Raw genomic sequence first — 20,536 nt, 5'->3', positions numbered from 1 at the left:
ATGATATCATTCATTTACCTTGAAAAATAGTTCATACAATTTTTAAAATTTATAATTTCAGCATTCAAGAAAAAGATGAGAAGTTGAAGACTGTGGAAGAATTACTTGAAACTGGACTTATTCAGGTGGCCACTAAAGAAGAGGAACTGAATGTAAAGCATTTTGTAGATTTGTTTTTCTTGTGGTTAGTCAATGAACATGAAGGGGTTTCACTGTAATTTGTGTAAGATTTTTCCCATAGCTTTTAAACTTCATGTTAGTTATCCACATTTTGTGACTTTATATGATTTTTTTCATTAAATTTAAGACTTTATTAGAAATAACAAAAATGCATAGTTGATTGTGGCTTTCATTCCCTTAATTAAGTAGTTACTGTTGTTATGGTTTGTAGTATATACTTTCCCATCTCCACTCATGCGCAAATTATAACCAAATGCTAACTAGCAGACTTCATACGTTCATGGAATAGTATTGGAGGCCAGAGAAGGAGAGATTGCAGTTCTATTTTATAATTATCATTAACTTGATTAGGATAGATAGGGTTACTGGAAAAAAATAAACGATGTATTTGAGTTTAAAGTGACAAGTGGTATGCTATGTGTTGGGAGGTTGTGGAAACAGAAATACTTGTGGGGATAATTGAATTAAAAATCCATTTGGCCAGCTCTAGAAGTTACAGAGCTGTAGACATGTGAAAGAAGTGAGATTTCTGGGCCTTTCAGAGAGAAAGAAGCAGCTAAAGAAAAATGACAAGCTAGTTTACTTTGAAGCTAGTTATTTTTTCGGAAAATAAAAGTATGTTGTGTTTATATGTCTTTGAAAAAGGCAATAAGAACAGAAAATTCATCTCTGACCAAAGAAGTTCAGGACTTAAAGGCTAAGCAAAATGATCAGGTAATGTTTTTAGTAGATCCTGCAACCATTTTCTTTAAAACAATGGACAAACCTCTTATATTCAGACATAGCAAATCTGTTGTTTATTCCTCCCTTCTCCAACATGTTAATTTTCAATTACGGTTTTAATCTGTGCATGATTAGTGACTTGATTATCAGTAATAGAGACTGCGATGTATTGGGTGCTGATGTATCCCAGGCACTAGGTGGAGTACTCTGGATAGGATGCCATTGCTTCTTACAACAATGATAAAAGGTGTTGAGTATACACATATAAGATAAGACACTAAATAATAGTAGAAAGCACTGTCAGAAATTAGATAATCTTTTAGTTGTATTTTCTCTTTGGTTAGAAATATTAATTCAATAATTTCAACATCTATCTGTTGATTTTTCTTTTGGCCCACACTTATCATGATAGCTTTGAAACTGCTTGCTTTCAAAGTGCTTTTCTTTTTCATAATTATGACATTAAAAAAATCTATAGAGAATTACTACCTGGGTTTACTTTTCCCATTTGGATTTTGGTGTAGTGGAAAATTTAAAGAAAACATACATCCCTGTTTCTGACTCATTTATATTTTGAGCAAATTACTAAGCAGTATACCTTCATATTTCCAGGTTTCTTTTGCATCTCTAGTTGAAGAACTTAAGAAAGTGTAAGTAATGACATTATTAAACTTGGTCTTTCTCTTTTGGTCCATTTTTCTTTGTGTTGATAAATCTGTTGTTGTGTAGTTGAGATAGCTGATGTATGTTAGGTTAACCTTCACCCAGATTTTTCATTGATGGGTTAAGTTGTGCTTTTCCAGTGCAATACGATGGTTAAAAAATTTATTTTCAGAATTCCATTTATTTTCTTAACTTACGGCATTGAATTGTTAATTTTCTGTTTCTGCGGTAGGAGCTGTTAAAGAACAGGTTTTATTGGATAGAGAAATCAGTTCTTTGCTTGCACCTCTTTCTGAGGTGTCTGTAAAGTTAGATGCCGTAATTGTGTGTAAGTTCTGCTACAGCTTTCGAGCCCTAGAAGCCAGTGTTATTGACAGGAGCTTGATTCTCCTTAGTGCTCTTCAGGTTACAGATCTTAAATTTCCTGTGTACTTTTGAAGCATGTCACCAGCTTCTTATGTGCACAGGCTTCAGCCATCTGGTAGTGACTGATTAATTCTCATTTAGGAAGAGCTTTAAGTATTTTTTCCCTGTGTGTCTGCAAGATATATTGCTATTTTACTTAAATGGGGAGAGTTCATTTGGTGAGCTTATTTATGATTTGGTGCTATTTTATATTGTAATTGGTGGCACTTGGTGATTTCTACTTAAGTTTAATACTGTGTTTATCTAAGGATCCATGAAAAAGATGGAAAGATCAAGTCTGTAGAAGAGCTTCTGGAAGCTGAACTTCTCAAAGTTGCTAATAAGGAGAAAACTATTCAGGTATTGGGAGATAGAAAACTGTGTGTTTGTTTTTTTGTTTATCAACTAGTGAATACCATTAAATTTCATGTGTTCGTCTGTACATTGCATTTTATGTCAATTTCTGTGTTTCCATTGTCCAATCTTGTCTTGTTTTGTCATTGTCAAGGATTTGAAACAGGAAATAGAGGCTCTAAAAGAAGAAATAGGAAATACCCAGCTTGAAAAGGCTCAACAGGTAAAAATCTCAGAGCCATAGCATGATAGATTTGTTAGTGTATGTGTATTTATGAGCTACTTGGTTTTTTTCGTTACTCAGAAAAAAACTTTTAGTAGTGTGCTGTAAGTATATTGGGTTATGTGCTTATTTTTTTGCCTGATTTGAGAAAGTGTTCTTGATATTTTAATCATTATATCTTTTAACTGTTAAAGATTCTTTCCTAAAAAGTTTTCTGTATTAATGATTCATTTTTGTTTGCCAACATAAAAAAACAAAACACTTTGGTAAATCTTTTTTTTTTTTTTTTTTAACTGCATGGACCATAATGTTTTGTTACAGAATATGTATTGCTCAACCTTTGCCTGTAAAACAAAGTACACATTTCATTGGGGGATTTCAGAGGTAGAAATGGTTACTGAAAATAGTTGGGTTTTGGTGAATTTAATCTGATAAGGCTTCATTGATAAAATTGTGAGATTGCATGGAAGAGATGATTAATTCATTCATCCAATAGATTCACTCAACAATATTTACTGAGTTCCTCCTACTTGTCAAAGCACTATGGTAGTGATTGGAGATAATGTGTTGAACGAACAGGGTATGATGAAAAGATCATACTCTCTTAATACATAGATTGAGAGGTCGTGAAAGTCTTCTCTTGGGGAATTGACATCAAAGCCAAGATCTGAAGGGACTATGAGAAGGTAGTGGGGGATAAAAGCTACTATTGAGCTGTGTGAGATTAAAGGAGGACAATGGGAGTACTGTTGAGTAGCTGGCGTTGAAGCCTGGGAAGGAGAAGAGCTCTGTTATGGTAGGGAGATAAGTGGACGGTTTAATATTCTGATTTTCACAGTTTTAGAAGTATCATATTATTTAGACTTATTCTTCATAACTGTATTCCTTGTCACCACCTCCCCTCCTACCTTTACGTTTTTAGTTTGTTACTCTTACTCTCATTAGAGCCAAGAGAAGGCAAAATCAAAACACATCTCATTTTGGCATGAATAATTCAGCTAGGATCTTTGTAATTGGAAGTGTACACATTTTAAAACTCATCGTAAAGCTTAATAAGGTAAATTGAAAGGATTATGGATTGCTTTTTTTTCTGCCTTTTTCTTTGTATTTCAGTTGTCTATCACTTCTCAAGTTCAAGAGCTTCAGAACTTGTAAGTAACATTTCTCTAATTTCCCTTAAATATCACTTTTCCATAAGTTAAATACAATTACGAAAATCAGCTTTTTATTTGATTTCAAGTAATATTTTAGGGAATATCAAATTATACCTCAAAAAGACCTCAAGAACTTGAGTTTTTCATTAAGACTTAACCGATAAGGCTTTTTGATGGGGATAGAGTGGGAAGTTTTATATTTCATGACTTATAATCTGAATATGACCTTAAATTGACATGTTGCTCTTTGCTCACTATAAAACTTGGCTATGTATTCATACCTAAACTGTTATAATAAGCTGTCTATACTTGCTGGTATTGAGTTCAACAGGTGATTTGGGGTGAGAATAAATTAGAGCTACCCTAATTTATTCAATGTTTGGATTTTCAGTGCTGGATGAAACTCTTTTCTTTAATCATCCAATGATTCTTTAATATCTCCAAAATCTTGTATTCCTTTATACTTAAAATATTTATTTTTTAGTTTAGTTTAATCAGTTTCAGCTGTGAATGCAACTAAAATAAACTTTTCCATTCTTCAGTGTTTTTGCTTTGTATAGTCCTGTAACATTTTAATTGATAGCTCTTGTTAACTTATTGTCAGGTTAAAAGGAAAGGAGGAGCAGATGAATACCATGAAGACTGTTTTAGAAGAGAAGGAGAAAGATCTAGTCAATAGAGGGAAATGGTTACAGGTGAGAAATTAAAAACAAAATGAATACCTTTTTTATACTTGAATATCAATTCAATTCATACTTACTCTTTTTCAGGATCTTCAAGAAGAAAATGAATCTTTAAAAGCTCATGTTCAGGAGGTAGCACAACATAACCTGAAAGAGGTGTAGTATAAACAGATTAACAGCATATTACACAAATAAGGAGAAATCTTTGTTTTACTGAATTAGAAAGCAAAGAAGTTAATGTTCTCGGAGTTTCCTCGCCATAAAAATTTTGTTGCACCATAATCTTGTTGTTACTGATAAAACAAGTTAACTTTTATCTCTGTCAAGTCTGTTACTGCCTGATTTGTTAACCTAAGCCTAAAAGCATTTTCTATCCTTACATTTTCAGATGGACTCTTAAGTTCATTCTTAGGTGTCTGTTTAATTGGTATATTAATCTGTAATGCTTTAAGAAGTGGATATTAAAAATTAAGTTAAAGAAAGTTCATGTCTTCGTTTTATACATAGCCCAATCTTAAATTTACCATACATAATTATGTTTTTATTTTATTGTGAGTGATTGTGTGTGTGTGTGTGTGTGTGTGTGTGTGGTAGTACCTTGTCTTTTTGATGTTAAAATTAAAAATGTGAATCTGTTTCTTAGGCATGTTCTGCATCACAATTTGAAGAACTTGAGACTATGTAAGTATACTTTCAGCCAGCATTTTAAAGAGGAAGTTCTAATTTTCCAGAATGTGCTTGAATGTTATGAGTTTCTTCTAAGTCATTAACTTTCTTGTTAAGTAGAATTATAGTCCAGAGGCAAATAAGCTAAGTCTGTTTGGTATAATAAAACAGAGGCCCTTTAAGTGCTTTCAGATACCCGGAGCCTTTATCCAGTTTTTTTAAAACAAGGAATGCAATTATTGCAAAGAGAGGTTAGATTTATTTCAAATTTAAATTATTTTAGTATTTGAAAGAATATCTTTGAATTAACCAGAAGATAATATTTAGCCAAAATCTTGATAATACGAATCTTTCTATAAAAGTAACCTGATTATTGGGGAAAAGGGTACCTGTTATGTCAGTTATACTGTGCTCGAATAGTAAAAATACGAATCTGATCAGCATAAGAAATATCAGTCTTTGTAGATATTTATCCTAGAAAATTTTTTATCCTATAAAGTCTGCTCTCTTAAACTAAATCAGTTTACAGTTGTGAGAAGGGTATCTGGACTTCATCTTTTTGGTCCCCTATCCAATTTAAGAGATTTTTGCTTTGATGTGATGCCATTAGTCTTTATTGGTTTAAGAAGTGAACCTTTGAATCTGTGTCTTTAAAAGTAAGATATTGAGGATATCTAGTAGGTCATTGTCTTTACAAAGACAAAAGTCGATGTCTCTGTTCTTGGCACTAAGATTGCTCATTTGTACTTACAACTGATTATCTCGTGCTCATTGTGTAACTGCCAAGGTGCTGTTGTCACAGTTGCTAATAGAAAGCTTAGAGACGTTTGTGGCCTATTTGTAGTAGGCATGCAGATTACTAAAGTATATGCTTTTAGATTTATTTCTATCTCACATTTTTTTTTGTTTTTTAAAAAGCTAATAGAATATTTTTTGCGGGGAGCTGTGTTTGGTTGACAGAAAAATATTAAAAATAGACTTCCTGTGTCCCCCGTACCCTTTGTTATTTACATCTTGCATTAATATGGTACAATTTGTTACTATTGATGAACCAATATGGATACATTATTATTAACTAAAGTCATAGTTTCCATTAGGGTTCACTCTTTGTCTTGTACATTCTATGGGTTTTGACAAATGTATAATGACATATAACTATCATTACAGTATTACAAAAAATAGTTTCACTGTCCTAAAAATCTCCTGTGCTCCACCTATTCATCCTTCCCTCTCTCCTTACCTCCCTTCCCACCCTCCAAATCCTGACAACTGCTGATTTTTTACTGTCTTTCTAGTTTCACCAGGACGCCATTTAATTTGAATCATAACAGTAGTATGTAGTCTGTTAAGATTGGCTTCCTTCACGTAGCAGCATGTATTTAAATTTTGCTGTTTCTTTTTAGTTTTTAATACCAATTTTCATGTATGGTTTTTTTGTTATTTTTCAAGTAGACCTATAAACATCTTGAAATTCTATATTAAGGTGGGATAAAAATAACATTCAACTCAGCAAATATTTGAGAGACTATTATGTGCACCAGGAATACTGAAATGGCTAAAATGGGTTCCTGTCCTGAGGAAAAAGATAATTAAACAGATCACTTTAGTAGTTTTAAGGGTTATGCTAGAGAGGTCTGTGTTTAGGATGACAAGGTCAGTGGGATTCACTTGGGCTGGATACAGTAAGACGTGTCTGTTGGGTCAGGGAGAACCAGATTAAATTTTATGTAGCGTCTCTTCAGTACAAAGGGTTAAGAGTAAAGTTCCAGGGTCAACTAAGTATGATTTTTATTTCAGATTTTCCTCCTATGTACAGCCATACTTGCCTAAGAAATATTAAGTAGGAAGTAAACTGTAGCAGTTTTAGGATGTACTTGACTTTAAGTTGAATAATATTGGAAATAAGTGTCTTTTAAAACAAATTTGTAAGTTGATATAATATGGGGAGAAAGTTGATAGGCATTGTTTCTGCTATCCTTTTTTTTTCTTTCTTACAGATGATATTGGAGTCTGGTTGTCCTTTTTATGTGTATAACTAAATATAATGTCTTTGTAAAAATTCTAGGTTGAAAGAAAAGGAAAATGAAATGAAAAGAGTAGAAACTATGCTGAAAGAGAGGGAGAGTGATCTGTCTAGCAAAACAAAGCAGTTACAGGTGAATATGTTTACTTAAAATTGTGTAAATTGTTATCTTTGCATGTTTTTAACACTATTTTAGCTATTACAAAAGAAAATAGAATACAGAATGACTATCCTTTCTACCCAGATATTGGTTCTTATTCCTGAGATAATTTACTGTCATTTGTATATCTTTTTGAGAAAGTGCCCATACATAAAATGTGTTTGTGTGTACTTGCTTTTTAAACATACAATATTTAACCGTACATACTTTTGTATTTTGCTTCCCCTACCCGCAATTAATAATGTTTTTGAGATCTTGTCAGTAAACACATTTCCATCTTTAACTTTTAATAGTTTCATCATATTCTTTCGTATGGTTGTATCATCAGTTATACAACCAATTCTAGTTTACGGATTCTAGTTTACAGATACCTAGATTATTTAGAGTTGGGTTTCTTGTTACAACACTTCTACATTGAATATCCTTGGCCACACATTTCCAATACTTCAATACTTTTCCTAGTATATCTGCCCTTTAAATTTCTGGAAGTGAAATTTTGGGTCAAAGGTTTATACAGTTTTTGTTCTTTGTTTTTTTTGAAGAGAGAGTTAAAATCGAAAACCAGAAACTCCTCACCTTCATGTAATTAATAATTGAAAGTACTTGCAGAACATTCATTTGACGTCATAGCAAATTTTAGATGCCTGCATTGCCTTGTACTACTTTTGCTCACATTTCGTGCTCCAATGGTTGATTCCATCACAGTTCCTCTCCCTCCCAACTAGATTTATTTTAAATTTTGTTAGGTAATGCTAACTCACTCTCCAACAAAAGTGTTTTTACTAATTTATATTCTCACCAACTGAGGGCCATTTTATTTCATCCTCTCCAACACTGACAAGATTGAAAACGTTTGGTATTCTTTACAGATGGTTAGATTATTTAATTTGCGTTTGATTGTGAGAAAAGTTAAGCAGTTTTCATTTGTATATGGATTGGCCTTAAATTTTCCCACATTTTTTCTGGGTTGACTTTTTGTTACTAATTTATAAGATCATTTTTAACATAATAAAGGAAATTAGTCTTTGTCAGATGTTAGGTGGTTTGTTTTCTGAAGTTTTTCTTTTGTCATTTGTATGTTTCCCTATCTTTTGGAAGTTTAAAATTTTGATGTACTCAAATATTAAGTAATTTTTTGACTTTTAAGTCTTGGAATGAAATGTATCTCTCTGTGATCATAAATATTTTCACATGTTTTCTTCTAACACGTGCGTAGTTTATTTTTTGTTTAGATATTTTATTCATATGTAATTTAAGTTATGAGGATAACATTTCAACTTTAAAAAATGGGTAGCCACATTATTAAAAAGTCCATGATAACTGCAGTAGTTCTTCCCCCCAGGGGACATTTAGAAATATCTGGAGATGTTTTTGGTTGTCACAGCTGGTGGGAGAGGGGTGCTGCTACATCTAGTGGTTGGAGACTATGGATACTACTAAACATTAGACAGTATATGGAGAGCCCCCCACAACAAAGTAACATCTAGCCCAAAATATCACTAGAACTTGTCCTACTGGTTTGAAATGTCACCCTGTTCTAAATTCTTATAGGTAGTTGGTCTGTTTCTGTATCCTTTTTCTTCCATTGAGACATACCCACTCCCAGGCTGGTACTAAATAACTTAATTACTCTAATTTTATGTGTTTTAATATTGGGCTTATTACATCCTTTTAAAATAATTACTATTTTAGAATTTTCCTGATTGCTATGATACGTGTCAAAGTTTGTGGAAACTTTGTGGAAAATAAAAATCTCTGTTCAGGTATTGATATTTAATTTTTGTTTAAATAGGAGGTACAAGATGAAAACAAATTGTTTAAATCCCAAATTGAGCAGCTTCAGCAACAAAACTACCAACAGGTAGGTACTATTAGATGGCTTGCCTTTTATTTATGTGGTGAAAAATTATATAACCCATGACTGTCTCTAAATACTGTACCATAAATACCATTTTGCCTTTTCATTGAGAATAAAGTATGTGTTTTTATTTATAAGTGTTTATTGAATTTCCTGAAAAACAAAGCAGTTTGCTCCGCCATATCCAAAATCTAAAAGTTACAAAGTATACACAAATAATATTACTATCTGTATTCCAGCTCTGAATATATTTGTGTGTGTATTTTTCACATCCTCTAGAATTGCTTTCTTAGCAAGTCAGTTAAAATCTTGTAGAGGTCAGTTTTAACATATATGTATACCCTACTACCCTTAAAACAAAACATCAGTAATTGGAGAGACACTAAGAAATGTGTGATATTATAAGCAATAGTTTACCACTATTTAAAATACTTTTTTGAGGACAGTTCTGCTTTGAAAAATCAAAAAAAAAAATGTTTTTCTTAAAGATGTTACCAGAATATCCTTTAAATTAATTTGTTTTATGAATGTATATGGATAAACTAGAAGGCATTTTGAAGGGCAAAACTAGTTCTTGTTGGTAAGAAGCTTATAGTAGTTTAATTTGGGTTATGTATTCATCAAGGAATAAATATATATGTGAAGGGCTATGTAACCTTTTCATATTATGTAAAATTAACTTTTTGGTACATGCAAGTTAACTAACTTTTTCTACTTTTTTGAATTCGTTTATGATATTTTTTGACTTTTGGAAACTTAATGTAGTCAAATATGAAATGTGCAGTATGAAAATTTTAAGGTATTAACTCAGTGCTTTGCACATAGTAGGAAATTGATAAAGAGGTTTAAGTATGTAATGACAATGAAGATTTTATTTAGCACTCAGTACCTTTTATAAATTTGTACATATTTTTATTAAAATTATTTGGTGACTGGCAAATGGTATTTTTTTTACCTTTGGTGTTGCCTTAATTTATATCTCAGAAGAATTAATTTTTTGAAATCTTCTAGAAAGCTTTGTTTTGAAATAACATTTAACTTTTTTAATAGGCATCTTCTTTTTCCTCTCCCGAAGCACTGTTAAAAATGTAAGTAATAATTTTGATTCATAATTTGGGAAGTGGTAACTGTTTTTATGTGCTAATCAGTTCTCAAATAAGTGACTTAATATTATGCAAATGGTCACATAATTTTTACAGTTCTATTTGGATTTCTTAAACGGTAGGCTTAGCTGTGCCTTTGGCTGAGCTAATGTACCTTTTTGTGGCATTTGGATGTCTTTGAACATTTTGTTGAGGGAAATGCTGATTTTTCAGGCATTCCAAAAACACTAATCAAATTAAACTATACTTTGAAGACTACTTATTTAGTTTAAATTATCTCAGTTATTATTTCTGACATAATTGTAGAATTGAGTGATCCAAATTTTGGTTTAGCGTCTGCATTAAAAAAAACACCAAACTTATCAATAATCTTTATGGCTGCTCTCCTTTAGAGAGAGACTTTTACTAAAATATTTTTTTTTTTTATTGTTGGCCTTCATTTTTCTCTAAGAGGTTAAAGTTCATTTCAGATAAATGTCAACCACTTTAAGAATATTAGGTGATAAAAGTAATCTAAATGTTATTCCATCATGATTGGTTTTCAGAGTTGGTGGTTTACTAGTTTAGAATTATTTAATGTTAAAGTGAATCTTGAGTTTATATAGAGCAATGGTAGGCAAACTTAGGTCTCTGCCTCTTTTCTCTTTTTTTAAAATAATTCTTTAAAAATGTAAAATCAGTTCTTGGCTTTTGGGCCATACAAAAACAGACTGTGGGTCAGACTCAGAGTCCTAGTTTGCCACCCCCTTATTGTAGAGCCTTATGCTTGGGGAACAGCTATTTGTTGTTCAACTTGCTACCTAAGCTATTTTCAACGATAACAGAATTGAATTGTGAATCTTCCCCATTGCTTTCTACATTTCTGGGAAATAACTAACTCGTTAGACAGGAGAAAAACATGAATCCTGAGACTGTTACGAAAATGACAAGAGAGGACCCACCTCACATTAATAGCATACTTTTGTTGTGGGTTAGCCACTTAAAGAAAGCCACAACTGATTTTATTACCTCTGGGAGGAAAAATATATTTAAGGGAATGAATGCTTCTACATCAACTTTCACTCTTTTGAAAATAGCTACTTCACTGCACCAGATAGAAATAACTACAGTATAGCAGTTCTTGTGTTCATGAACTGTTTCTTAGGGGATGATCTTTTTCTTTAACACAAATGTCAGCATGTCATATTGTAAAAGATTATTTAAAAAATTATTTCTATAAATTAGAATTCATGGATAAGCTTTCTACGGTAATAGCTAAGCTTAAAGAGTTTGCATTTTTCAAAGCATTATCTACTTGCTGTTTTTATTTTTTATTTTTTATTTATTTTATTTTATTTTTAATTTATTGGGGTGACAATTGTTAGTAAAATTACATAGATTTCAGGTGTACAATTCTGTATCACATCATCTATAAATTACATTGTGTGTTCACCACCCAGTTGCTGTTTTTATTTTGTAGTAACAAGTATAATATGCACTGTTTACCTAAAATATGGCTATATGTATTCATGTTCTGGTTTAGAATTTCAGAAAGAGAGAAAGAAATAACTGATCTCCAGAATGAATTAGATTCTTTGAAGGATGCGGTTGAACACCAGAGGAAGAAAAACAATGTAAGCAAATCTTTTATCAGAGTAAAACTTGTTTTTTTGTTGTTGTTATTTCACTGAAATATCATGGTTCACAATTTTTTAAATCTACTTTCACGTTAGGTATTTTCTGAATCTTGTAAGAAAGTACTGTTTTGTGTGTGGATTTTTAGGATTATTGGGGTGATTGTATTGGAGAGCAGGTTTTTTTAAATGAAAAGACCAATTGGTACACTTCTGAAGATTATTTTAAATATTGAAGCTATATTTATAGCTTCAGGTTTAAAAAAATTACGAAAATACTGTTAACTTTCTGTTGAACTTTTATTTTGAAAAATTATTCTTTCAGCTCAACATTTTAAAATCAAAGTTTTCCTTTTATTTTAATTGGGCTAGCCTTTTTGTAAACCAAAAGTAATGCCAGTATTAAAACCTACTATTTTCAGTAATGTCTTTCAAAACCTTCTGGAACTTCCCTTTTTTAACTGAGAAATGGTTCAGATTTTGGTAATTGAGCATGTTAGAGGTCTGAGAACCTGAATACATTTATGCTTAATGAGAAAGGATAGTACCCTAACAAATATAAATCCTGATACTCTTACTGAACAGATAAATAGTGAATTAAGGTGAATTTCTTAAGTTCTCTATGACCGGAAGGTGATACCTGTGATTAGAAACATATTTGCTAGAGAAGGAATTTTTGCGCATACAAGTATGATTGCTAAGACTGAGCAAAGTTAAAAATGTTATTGAAATCTAAGGGGATATTGATAGTAAATCGATAGTGTTTTCTAATGAAAGTAAATTGTTTCAAAGTTTGCACTAATTTGTTAATTTAACAAATCGAAATGTTCATGAACCCCTGAGTTTGTCAAAATTAGGTATGTTAATTGCCCTTGTATGTTTGCGTAACGTTACTGTACTAACAGCATCGCTTGGCCACAAAACCTGAGGTGAATTTGCGAAAATACTGCTAACATCTTAACTGTTTTCTTACCGGGATTCTGAGATAAGGAAGGCATAGTATATGCCAGTCTAGTATAGCAGCTGCAGCAGTGCTGGAGGCATTGATGTGTGTGAAAACGGCCAGGACACTGGAAACCAGCAGATTTCAGTTTCAGTCCATTCTAGTTCTGCCACTTCATTTGCTGTGTAGACTTGACCAAATTTCTTAACCTACCTGAACTGTGGTTTCTCCATCTATAAAATGGGAATAAGTATCTCTTAGGGTTGTTCTGAGTGTTAACGAGAATTTGTGTGAAGCGCCAAGTGCATTATTGGGTACATAAGTAAGCATTTAATAGATGGTGATTATTGGCTTTTTATTTTTTGTTTTAATCTGTTTAGATTTTTAAATCTGAAGAAAGACTGAAATATAGCAGATTATCCTTTTTGTATTTGTTAATGAAATGCTGTTATAATAGATCTTTCAAACCTCAGTTTCCAATGACCTCTGTTTATCTTCCAAGAGACTGTTTTATAGCCTTCCAGCCTCCCCGTTTGCCTTGATCAAGTAGCTCATACAGTTCATGTCAGGTTGCTTTATGGTATATACGTTTGACCATGCCAAGAAAGATACAGAAGCACAGTGAGTTACTATGTCATTCCTAGGTAGACTTGAAATGTGTTAATTCAGTCAGACATATTTAGAGAAATGTTACACTGCAGTGAAAAGTCCCACAACTGATATTAGGCCTTGCTTAAAAATCACATGTAAAGCTTTTTGCAATACTTGTGTGTTTATTTTTAATCTTGGTTTGTGTGTTTACTTTTGAATGCTTTCTCCTCTGTCACGTGGGCACAATAATTACTTTAAAGCTGGCATATTTGGTGTGTAAACCAAAACATGGGAAGTGGGCATCTTTATTTTCTCATTCAAACTTCTAAACATTGCTTTTTATTTTTTTTGCTAATGCACATACTTTCCCATTGAGATGATTTTGCAGTAACCAGCATTTAAATGCAGTGCAAAATATTGATGAAGTAAAAAACAAAAATCTTTCAATAATGGATAAACTGAAATCATTCTTTCTAAAAATGATTAGGACCTTCGGGAGAAAAACTGGGAAGCAATGGAAGCATTGGCATCAACTGAAAAAATGCTGCAGGAGAAAGTGAACAAGACTTCCAAGGTTGTAATGCTGACTCCTAGAAACAATCCATTGAACTGAGAAAATCTGCAGCTTGTCTTAAAATCAGACTAAAGCATTTAATTATACTGCAATTTAAATATAAAATCTCCTTATCATCCTCATTTCTCATCTCTGTCATCTCTGCTTTTTTCATCTACTTGAAACTTTAATTTTGGGCATGCTAGCTTGTTGTGATTACCTGATTGTTTGAGCTTTGGTGATGACTGCTTTCAGCTGAAGTCTTGGGAGACCTATCTCCATGTAAGCTCTTGTCCAGATAGTGTATGCCACTTGGGTTGGTTAAGAAAACTGCAAAGAAAACCCGAGCCAAAAAAATCAAACTGAATTAAGTACATTTGAACATGTAGGGTATACCTACAGTGTATAGTGACCTCTTCCAGGTTTTGGGGGCACACCCAGCTGACTCAGACAAGGTGGAAAATGGTAAAAGTCTTAAGAAGTACAAGGAAAGGGTCGCTTATGGGTATGTTATTGGGGATGTTTCCTTAGGAGAAACAGAATTAAACTGTAGGTTTTGAAGTGGCTGGATAGTAATGATGCACATGTTATGTTTAGTGTGGAATATTAATATAAGGGATAATTCTCTTGGCCAGAGTATGTAAAATACTCCTGAAACACTTATCTCCCCATCTTCAGTGTGGTAAAGGATATTCTCCCTGAGTTCAAGCTCCACGGGTTTGAAGATTTCTAGTGAATTATAAAGAAGTAGTTTTCAAAGATTGAGAGAAATGAATGTGCCAGTTCAGTCATGCATTTTGAAAATTCTTACCAAGAATAAATGTGGAACAGGGGTATTGAATTTTATAGATCGGTTAATAAAGTTCATTAATTACATGTTTCAGTTCAGTATTCTATAAGTATTTTTTGTGCTCAGGTAATCTGTTGAATTTTAAATGCAAGTCTTAGTGACATTTGAAGGGTATTTAGAGTTTTCATAATTTTTTAAATCAATTATATGTTTATAGTTGTATTTCCTTTAGTGTAATGGAAATTTACTTACATACCTATTCATCTGGCCCTAATTTTCACTAAAACCTAAACTTGAGACAGCTGGCAGATACTGGGACCAGAGAAATTTAGGCCAGGTAGGGCATTGTTGTTTCACTGTTAGTGGTTGCAATCAGTTCTGGCAGCAGTGGGCATAGTTTCTGCTTGTTTTTATAACTTTGTTTTTCACTGGTAAGAGCTACCTTTTAGCTTTTATTTTGTTAAAGAGCCTGGGTACCTAGGAAGTACTGATCTCTGAATATCATGCCATTCCTGCAAGAGGTATATGCCACCTGTGATAGGCATTCTTGTATATTATGATTCCAAAAGAAAGCTAGAATTTATCTGTGTTTCATCATGTGCTTGGTCATGAGTTTAAGAATTTATTCATATTTCAAAACTCTTCACCAAGTACATGATAGCTTCTTGCATAGCTAGTAATATACAGAGAACAGAATATATAATAAATATAGTCTTTATTTCTAATGGGATCTATTAGGTTGGTGCAAAAGTAATTGCAGTTTAAAAGGTTAAAAATAATTGCAAAAACCATAATTACTTTTGCACCAACCTAATAGATAGTTCTCAGATAGCATAGATGATATTGATTGACACAGGACCACAAGTTGTGCTGTAAGGAGTAAATATTCTTGAGAAGCTACTATAAATGACAGGTGCACATGAAAGATAATTTATATATTATTATATTACACTTAGATAAAAATAGTAAGGAAATTATTATACAATTTTCAATATTGGATCTTTTCCAGGTGTTAAAAGTGGAATGGAAGTTGCTATCCACAACCAAACTACTATGAAAACTTTTTAGCTAAAATTGTTACCACAGACTAAAAGCAACTTTCTCATCTTTGTCCATGTTGGTTAAAAGTTAGACACTTAATTTCCTTTAGTTAGATTCTTTTTCCCTTGTGGAGTTTTCAAAACACTTCTGTTCCAGTGTCTCTTTTTCACATTTTCTTTAGCGATTGCTCTACCATTTCTATGGTCAGATGATAAAAATTACCTCCTTATTATCTCTGAATTGGCATTTAAACATTTTCCTTCAATGAGTATATCTTATTTTACGCAGTTAGGTGGGTGTATTCCTGAAAAACAGTAGACTTTATTGAATTATTGACAGTACTTCATTAAAACATCTATTTTAAAAATCTTGCCACTAATGCTGAATAAAGTCACAGCTTTTTGTATGTACAGAATATGATTAACTCTAGCTTTTATTGAGTAACTTCAGATTTTCATGTTAGTTAGATTTTCTTAAATTGACGTATGTGCATCTTAAATCTGTAATAGATTTCCAAGACCATATTTAAATCGTAGGGGAAAGATAGGATTGAGATCTTTCTATCTTGCTTGCTTTCTCATCACCTGTTGAACTCACAAATGTTGTTTTGAGATGATTTTCTTGGCTTGGTTTAGATGTGCATTTTTATAGGTGTCAGGTTTTTGTCTTGTAGAGATAGTTTGAATATTAGATTTTTATTTTGGCGTGTGAACAAGTCATTACCCTAATTTTGACAAACCATGGTTTTGAGTTCATAATTGATACCCATTAGACTTGAATTTAAAATCACAAAATTTAGACATGCGTTTGTAATACTTAACTTTAAATTTACAGCTGACAGAGTCCATACACAAGTGTCAGCAATTGTCATCTTGATGCTTGGCATTGGCGAAGTAATATGCCATTAGTTTTCCCTTCTCTTTTTTCCCATATGTACCACCCATCAAATTTTGTCTTTTTTTTCCCCCCCACCGCTTTGTTGAGCATAAGTAGCTTCACTTGACCTTGAAGCTGGAACTATGAAAGTTGCTATTTTAATCCTTTGGCATTATAGTCCATCAGTGATGCCTTTTTTTTTTTTTTTGTAGAGAGATTTGCCAACAAGCCTGTTATGTTGTCCAGATGAATACTTTTGTGTAGTTTGTTTCAGCTATAGAAAGGGTTTTTTTTTGTTTGTTTGTTTTTTTTGTCTTTTTGTACATGTAGTTTAAAGTTTCAGCTGCAGGAAGTGTATTCTGGGTTTTTGTTTGTTTGTTTTTTAATTTGTCCCTGGAAGGGCAAATCACTTGATTTCTCATGGCAAGGAAAATGTCAGAATTGTTAGATGTTGCCTTGGCTTGATTAAGATAAAAAAAATATTATTTGTTATTTAGGATGCTTTAGAGATTTTGCAGATTTTTTCTTATGAAAGCATTTTGACATTTATAATGAGAAATTTTAATGTTTGTCACTATTAAGATGAATTTTTTAAAAACTATGACTTTTTCCTTCCTTAGAGTTTAAAAGACCATACGTAGCCTTTTAAAAATTTTTTTAAATTCTATAATCTTGTAAGTTTGATTTGGTTCATCTTCTGCTTTAGGAAAGACAACAACATGTGGAAGCTGTTGAATTGGAAGCTAAGGAAGTTCTCAAAAAACTATTTCCAAAGGTGTCTGTCTCTTCTAATTTGGTAAGATTTATTTATTTTTTTAAACATGACATCTTTATCATTGTTCAAGAAGTGAATGAGCAGCATTTGTACTCTGTGCTAGGTTTTAGTAGTGCACCAACCAATTCCTTATTCCTTTCCATTTTTAATGTAGGGTGTTTTTGAGTAGTTAAGATCAATAAGTTGATTCAAAACTCATTTCTGTTTATTCAGCTGATATTCTATATTCTATTGTATTCTACAAAATTTACATGAGATATATTGTTTAGAGGATCGTAAATGAAAGAATTATTCTTTATGGTTAATAAACCAATAATGTTTTTAATGGCTTTATTCAAAATATAACTTAATTTTGAGTGATTGCTTCATAGTTTTAGGAACACTATTTTTTAAATTAAATGTGTTTAATGCTTATGAATAAGGCTCTTTCCATTTCAAAACTCAAGATTTTGGTCTTCAAGTAAAAGTCTTGAAGATAACAGAGAACAGTTTGCTTTACTTGAGGTTGTGTGTGTTTTAAGTAGGAGAGAATAGTTGCTTCGATTCAGAGAATTAATACAGTGAATATTTGAGGTCAGAGAAAGTGAGTATGCATGTAGTTTCCTAAAATGATGATGTAGGTCTTTCTTGTTTTTAATGAAAAATTGTATACATACTCAGTTGTATACATACAACATAATGAGCCTGATATACCCAATATCCCACTTTAACAATTACTAATACATAGCATATATCAGTAACACAAACAATCTTGTTTTACCTCCTACCCTGCACTTCTAGATAATTTGGAAGGAAGTCAAACATCAGAACATTTTTATCTGTAAATATTTCGGTATACATATGTCTAAAAGATAAGGATTCCTTTAAAAAAACTATTACTGTATTTTGCCGTGTATAATGTGCTTCTGTGTATAATACACACCCACATTTTTGGCCTACACTTCCACGGAAAAAAAATCTTTCGTTTTAATTTTTTAATTCAAAATTATTTAAAAATTTTTTTTTAATTGAGGAATATGGGGGAACGGTGTGTTTTTCCAGGATCCATCAGCTCCAAATCAAGTCGTTCTTTTCAATCTAGTTGTGGAGGGCGCAGCTCACTGGCCCATGTGGGAGTTGAACCAGCGACCTTGGTGTTATGAGCATTGTGCTCTAACCAACTGAGCCAACCAGCTGCCCCTAATTCAAATTTTTATTTGTTTGCAATTAGATAGTTGTTTTTTGTATTATAAAGGAATTTTGGCATTTGTGTTTTAACATTGTGGAACAAAAAATTTTATATAACAAATAATTACAAAACACAAGAACAGATACAAGGTCCCAGAAATTTTATGTACCAGTAACAAATTTACGATATTTATGCGTCACTGAAGGCCAAGAACTCTTCATCATTGCAAATTCGTTGTAAGTTAAACAAAACTGAGTATCATATTCCAGGACATTATTTTGCATATGGATATTGTTACTGATTTCTAGAGTTACACATTTAACTCATAAGCATAAATAAAGAATTAAAAACATTTATATAGATACGGAATTAGAACTACCCATATATAATGCATATCCTTATTTTTCCTTTGCAAATTTGGGCAAAAGAGTGAGCATTGTACATGGCAAAATATGGTACATTTTAAAAATATCCTTAATTTTATTATACATTTAGTCAATGCTCACATTTCCCCATTGTCATAAATTATCTGTTTTAATGAAATAATAACTATTTATTGTAGGTTGTTTTAGTCAGGACCCAAATAAGGTTAACATTTAATCCTTTTAAGATGTCTCTTAGATCTTTTTTATTACCTTCTATTTGTCAGCAACCCCCCCACCCCCTTTTTAAAAAACCTGGTGGTTTCCTATGCATTTTCTCAGTCTGGATTTGGCTGACTGCATCCCAGTAGTGCCAGTATGTACTGCTGTCCCTTGTGTATTCCATAAATTGGTAGCCAGTGAGGCCTGATTTGTGGGAAGGATGAGGTAGGGGCAAGACAACGTCGTGGGCAGCGTTGTGCACTTCCCATCAGGAGATCTACAAGGTCTGCTTGTCTATGGCCATTGGAGCTTCTTTAGTCTGGCTGCCAAATCCTTTGACATAACCCTGCTAAGCTTTGGTAGCGTCTTTGTTTTGTGGTATGGTGAGATGTTCACAGTTTATCGTCTAGTATATACATTTCCTGCCCCAAACTTAGAATCAGCTATTTCTCCAAGGAGCTCTTGGCTCTTTCTGTGGGTGATGGGTGTGGTGTCAGTAAACTTAATGGCCTGTTCTACGTGTAAGTCTGAGTTTAGCTGTATAGTCTGCATTTAACTTGCACAGGAAGCAAAGGATTTTTTGTTTCTGTCGGAACCACTTAGGATATATTCAGGTTTGATCAATTAGTAGATACCTACCACTGTGGGTTGAATTAATGAAATAACTTGCAATACATTGCCAGGTCTAGTGTTGTTCTTATGTTAACCTTAAAAGAAGGGGTTGTTATTCATATAGTTCATATTTTTCCTTTGTGGCTATACCTGTTTTTATTTATTCCTGCTTTATATTTTATTACTTCATGGAAATGAAATTTGGGTACTTATTTATTTGTCAGTATTTTATGAACCAAGAGACTTACTGATTTATAATTTGTATTCTTTAAAGATTGGGTAAGATCACCAGCATTAAAATTTCTTCTAATGTAACAAACTCATTGTTAACAGCAATGTTATCTACCCTCAACATGCAAATCTTTTCGATACTAAATATTTATAAATCACTGTAAGACATGGGTGATGATAATGGCTTTTGTTTACTACCCACTTGTTAAAAGTTGAATATTTCTGCCTGTACTCTGTATTTAAGAAATATATTCAACTTTCTATGTGCTACGTAGGGTCTAGCAGTTTAGGTTTCAAAGATATGAAAGATAATGAGCTATTTACCTTGAGATAATAAAGTGATAATTAAATTTAATATGACAAGATGATATAATTAGTAGATATAAAAGGGCTTTTATACGTGAAGTAATTTTTTTTTATAATATTTACTATTGCTTTTTTGCTAAGCATATCAGCATAGGAGACATCTAAATTATATGACCTAGAAGGTTTATAAACTTTAAAGAACTAAATCTGTTTTTCAGCTGACTAATTTATGTTGAATCCCAGTATTTGAAGCTAAGT

The 20,536-nt window shown here is 32.3% G+C and overlaps 1 protein-coding gene across 7 annotated transcripts in view; it reads left to right on the top strand.

Moving 5' to 3' along the window:
* The window catches only part of KTN1 (kinectin 1), an 89,175-nt gene that overhangs the window by 52,841 nt on the left and 15,798 nt on the right, over positions 1-20,536 (top strand). For 3 of the 7 annotated variants that reach the window (XM_033108132.1, XM_033108129.1, XM_033108130.1), the window contains 15 exons: positions 62-152; positions 826-894; positions 1,516-1,553; positions 2,241-2,331; positions 2,480-2,548; positions 3,662-3,699; positions 4,307-4,397; positions 4,473-4,541; positions 5,029-5,066; positions 7,117-7,207; positions 9,027-9,095; positions 10,143-10,180; positions 11,718-11,808; positions 13,830-13,916; positions 17,309-17,398. In XM_033108132.1, coding sequence (XP_032964023.1) covers positions 62-152; positions 826-894; positions 1,516-1,553; positions 2,241-2,331; positions 2,480-2,548; positions 3,662-3,699; positions 4,307-4,397; positions 4,473-4,541; positions 5,029-5,066; positions 7,117-7,207; positions 9,027-9,095; positions 10,143-10,180; positions 11,718-11,808; positions 13,830-13,916; positions 17,309-17,398 — 1,060 coding nt within the window. The remainder of the gene's footprint in view (positions 1-61; positions 153-825; positions 895-1,515; positions 1,554-2,240; positions 2,332-2,479; positions 2,549-3,661; positions 3,700-4,306; positions 4,398-4,472; positions 4,542-5,028; positions 5,067-7,116; positions 7,208-9,026; positions 9,096-10,142; positions 10,181-11,717; positions 11,809-13,829; positions 13,917-17,308; positions 17,399-20,536) is intronic. The other 4 variants (XM_033108131.1, XM_033108135.1, XM_033108136.1 and 1 more) reach the window with 2 other exon arrangements.

The sequence above is a fragment of the Rhinolophus ferrumequinum genome, chromosome 6 (assembly GCF_004115265.2).
Source record: "Rhinolophus ferrumequinum isolate MPI-CBG mRhiFer1 chromosome 6, mRhiFer1_v1.p, whole genome shotgun sequence".
Lineage (NCBI taxonomy): Eukaryota > Metazoa > Chordata > Mammalia > Chiroptera > Rhinolophidae > Rhinolophus > Rhinolophus ferrumequinum.
This window is presented reverse-complemented; position numbering and strand designations above follow the sequence as displayed.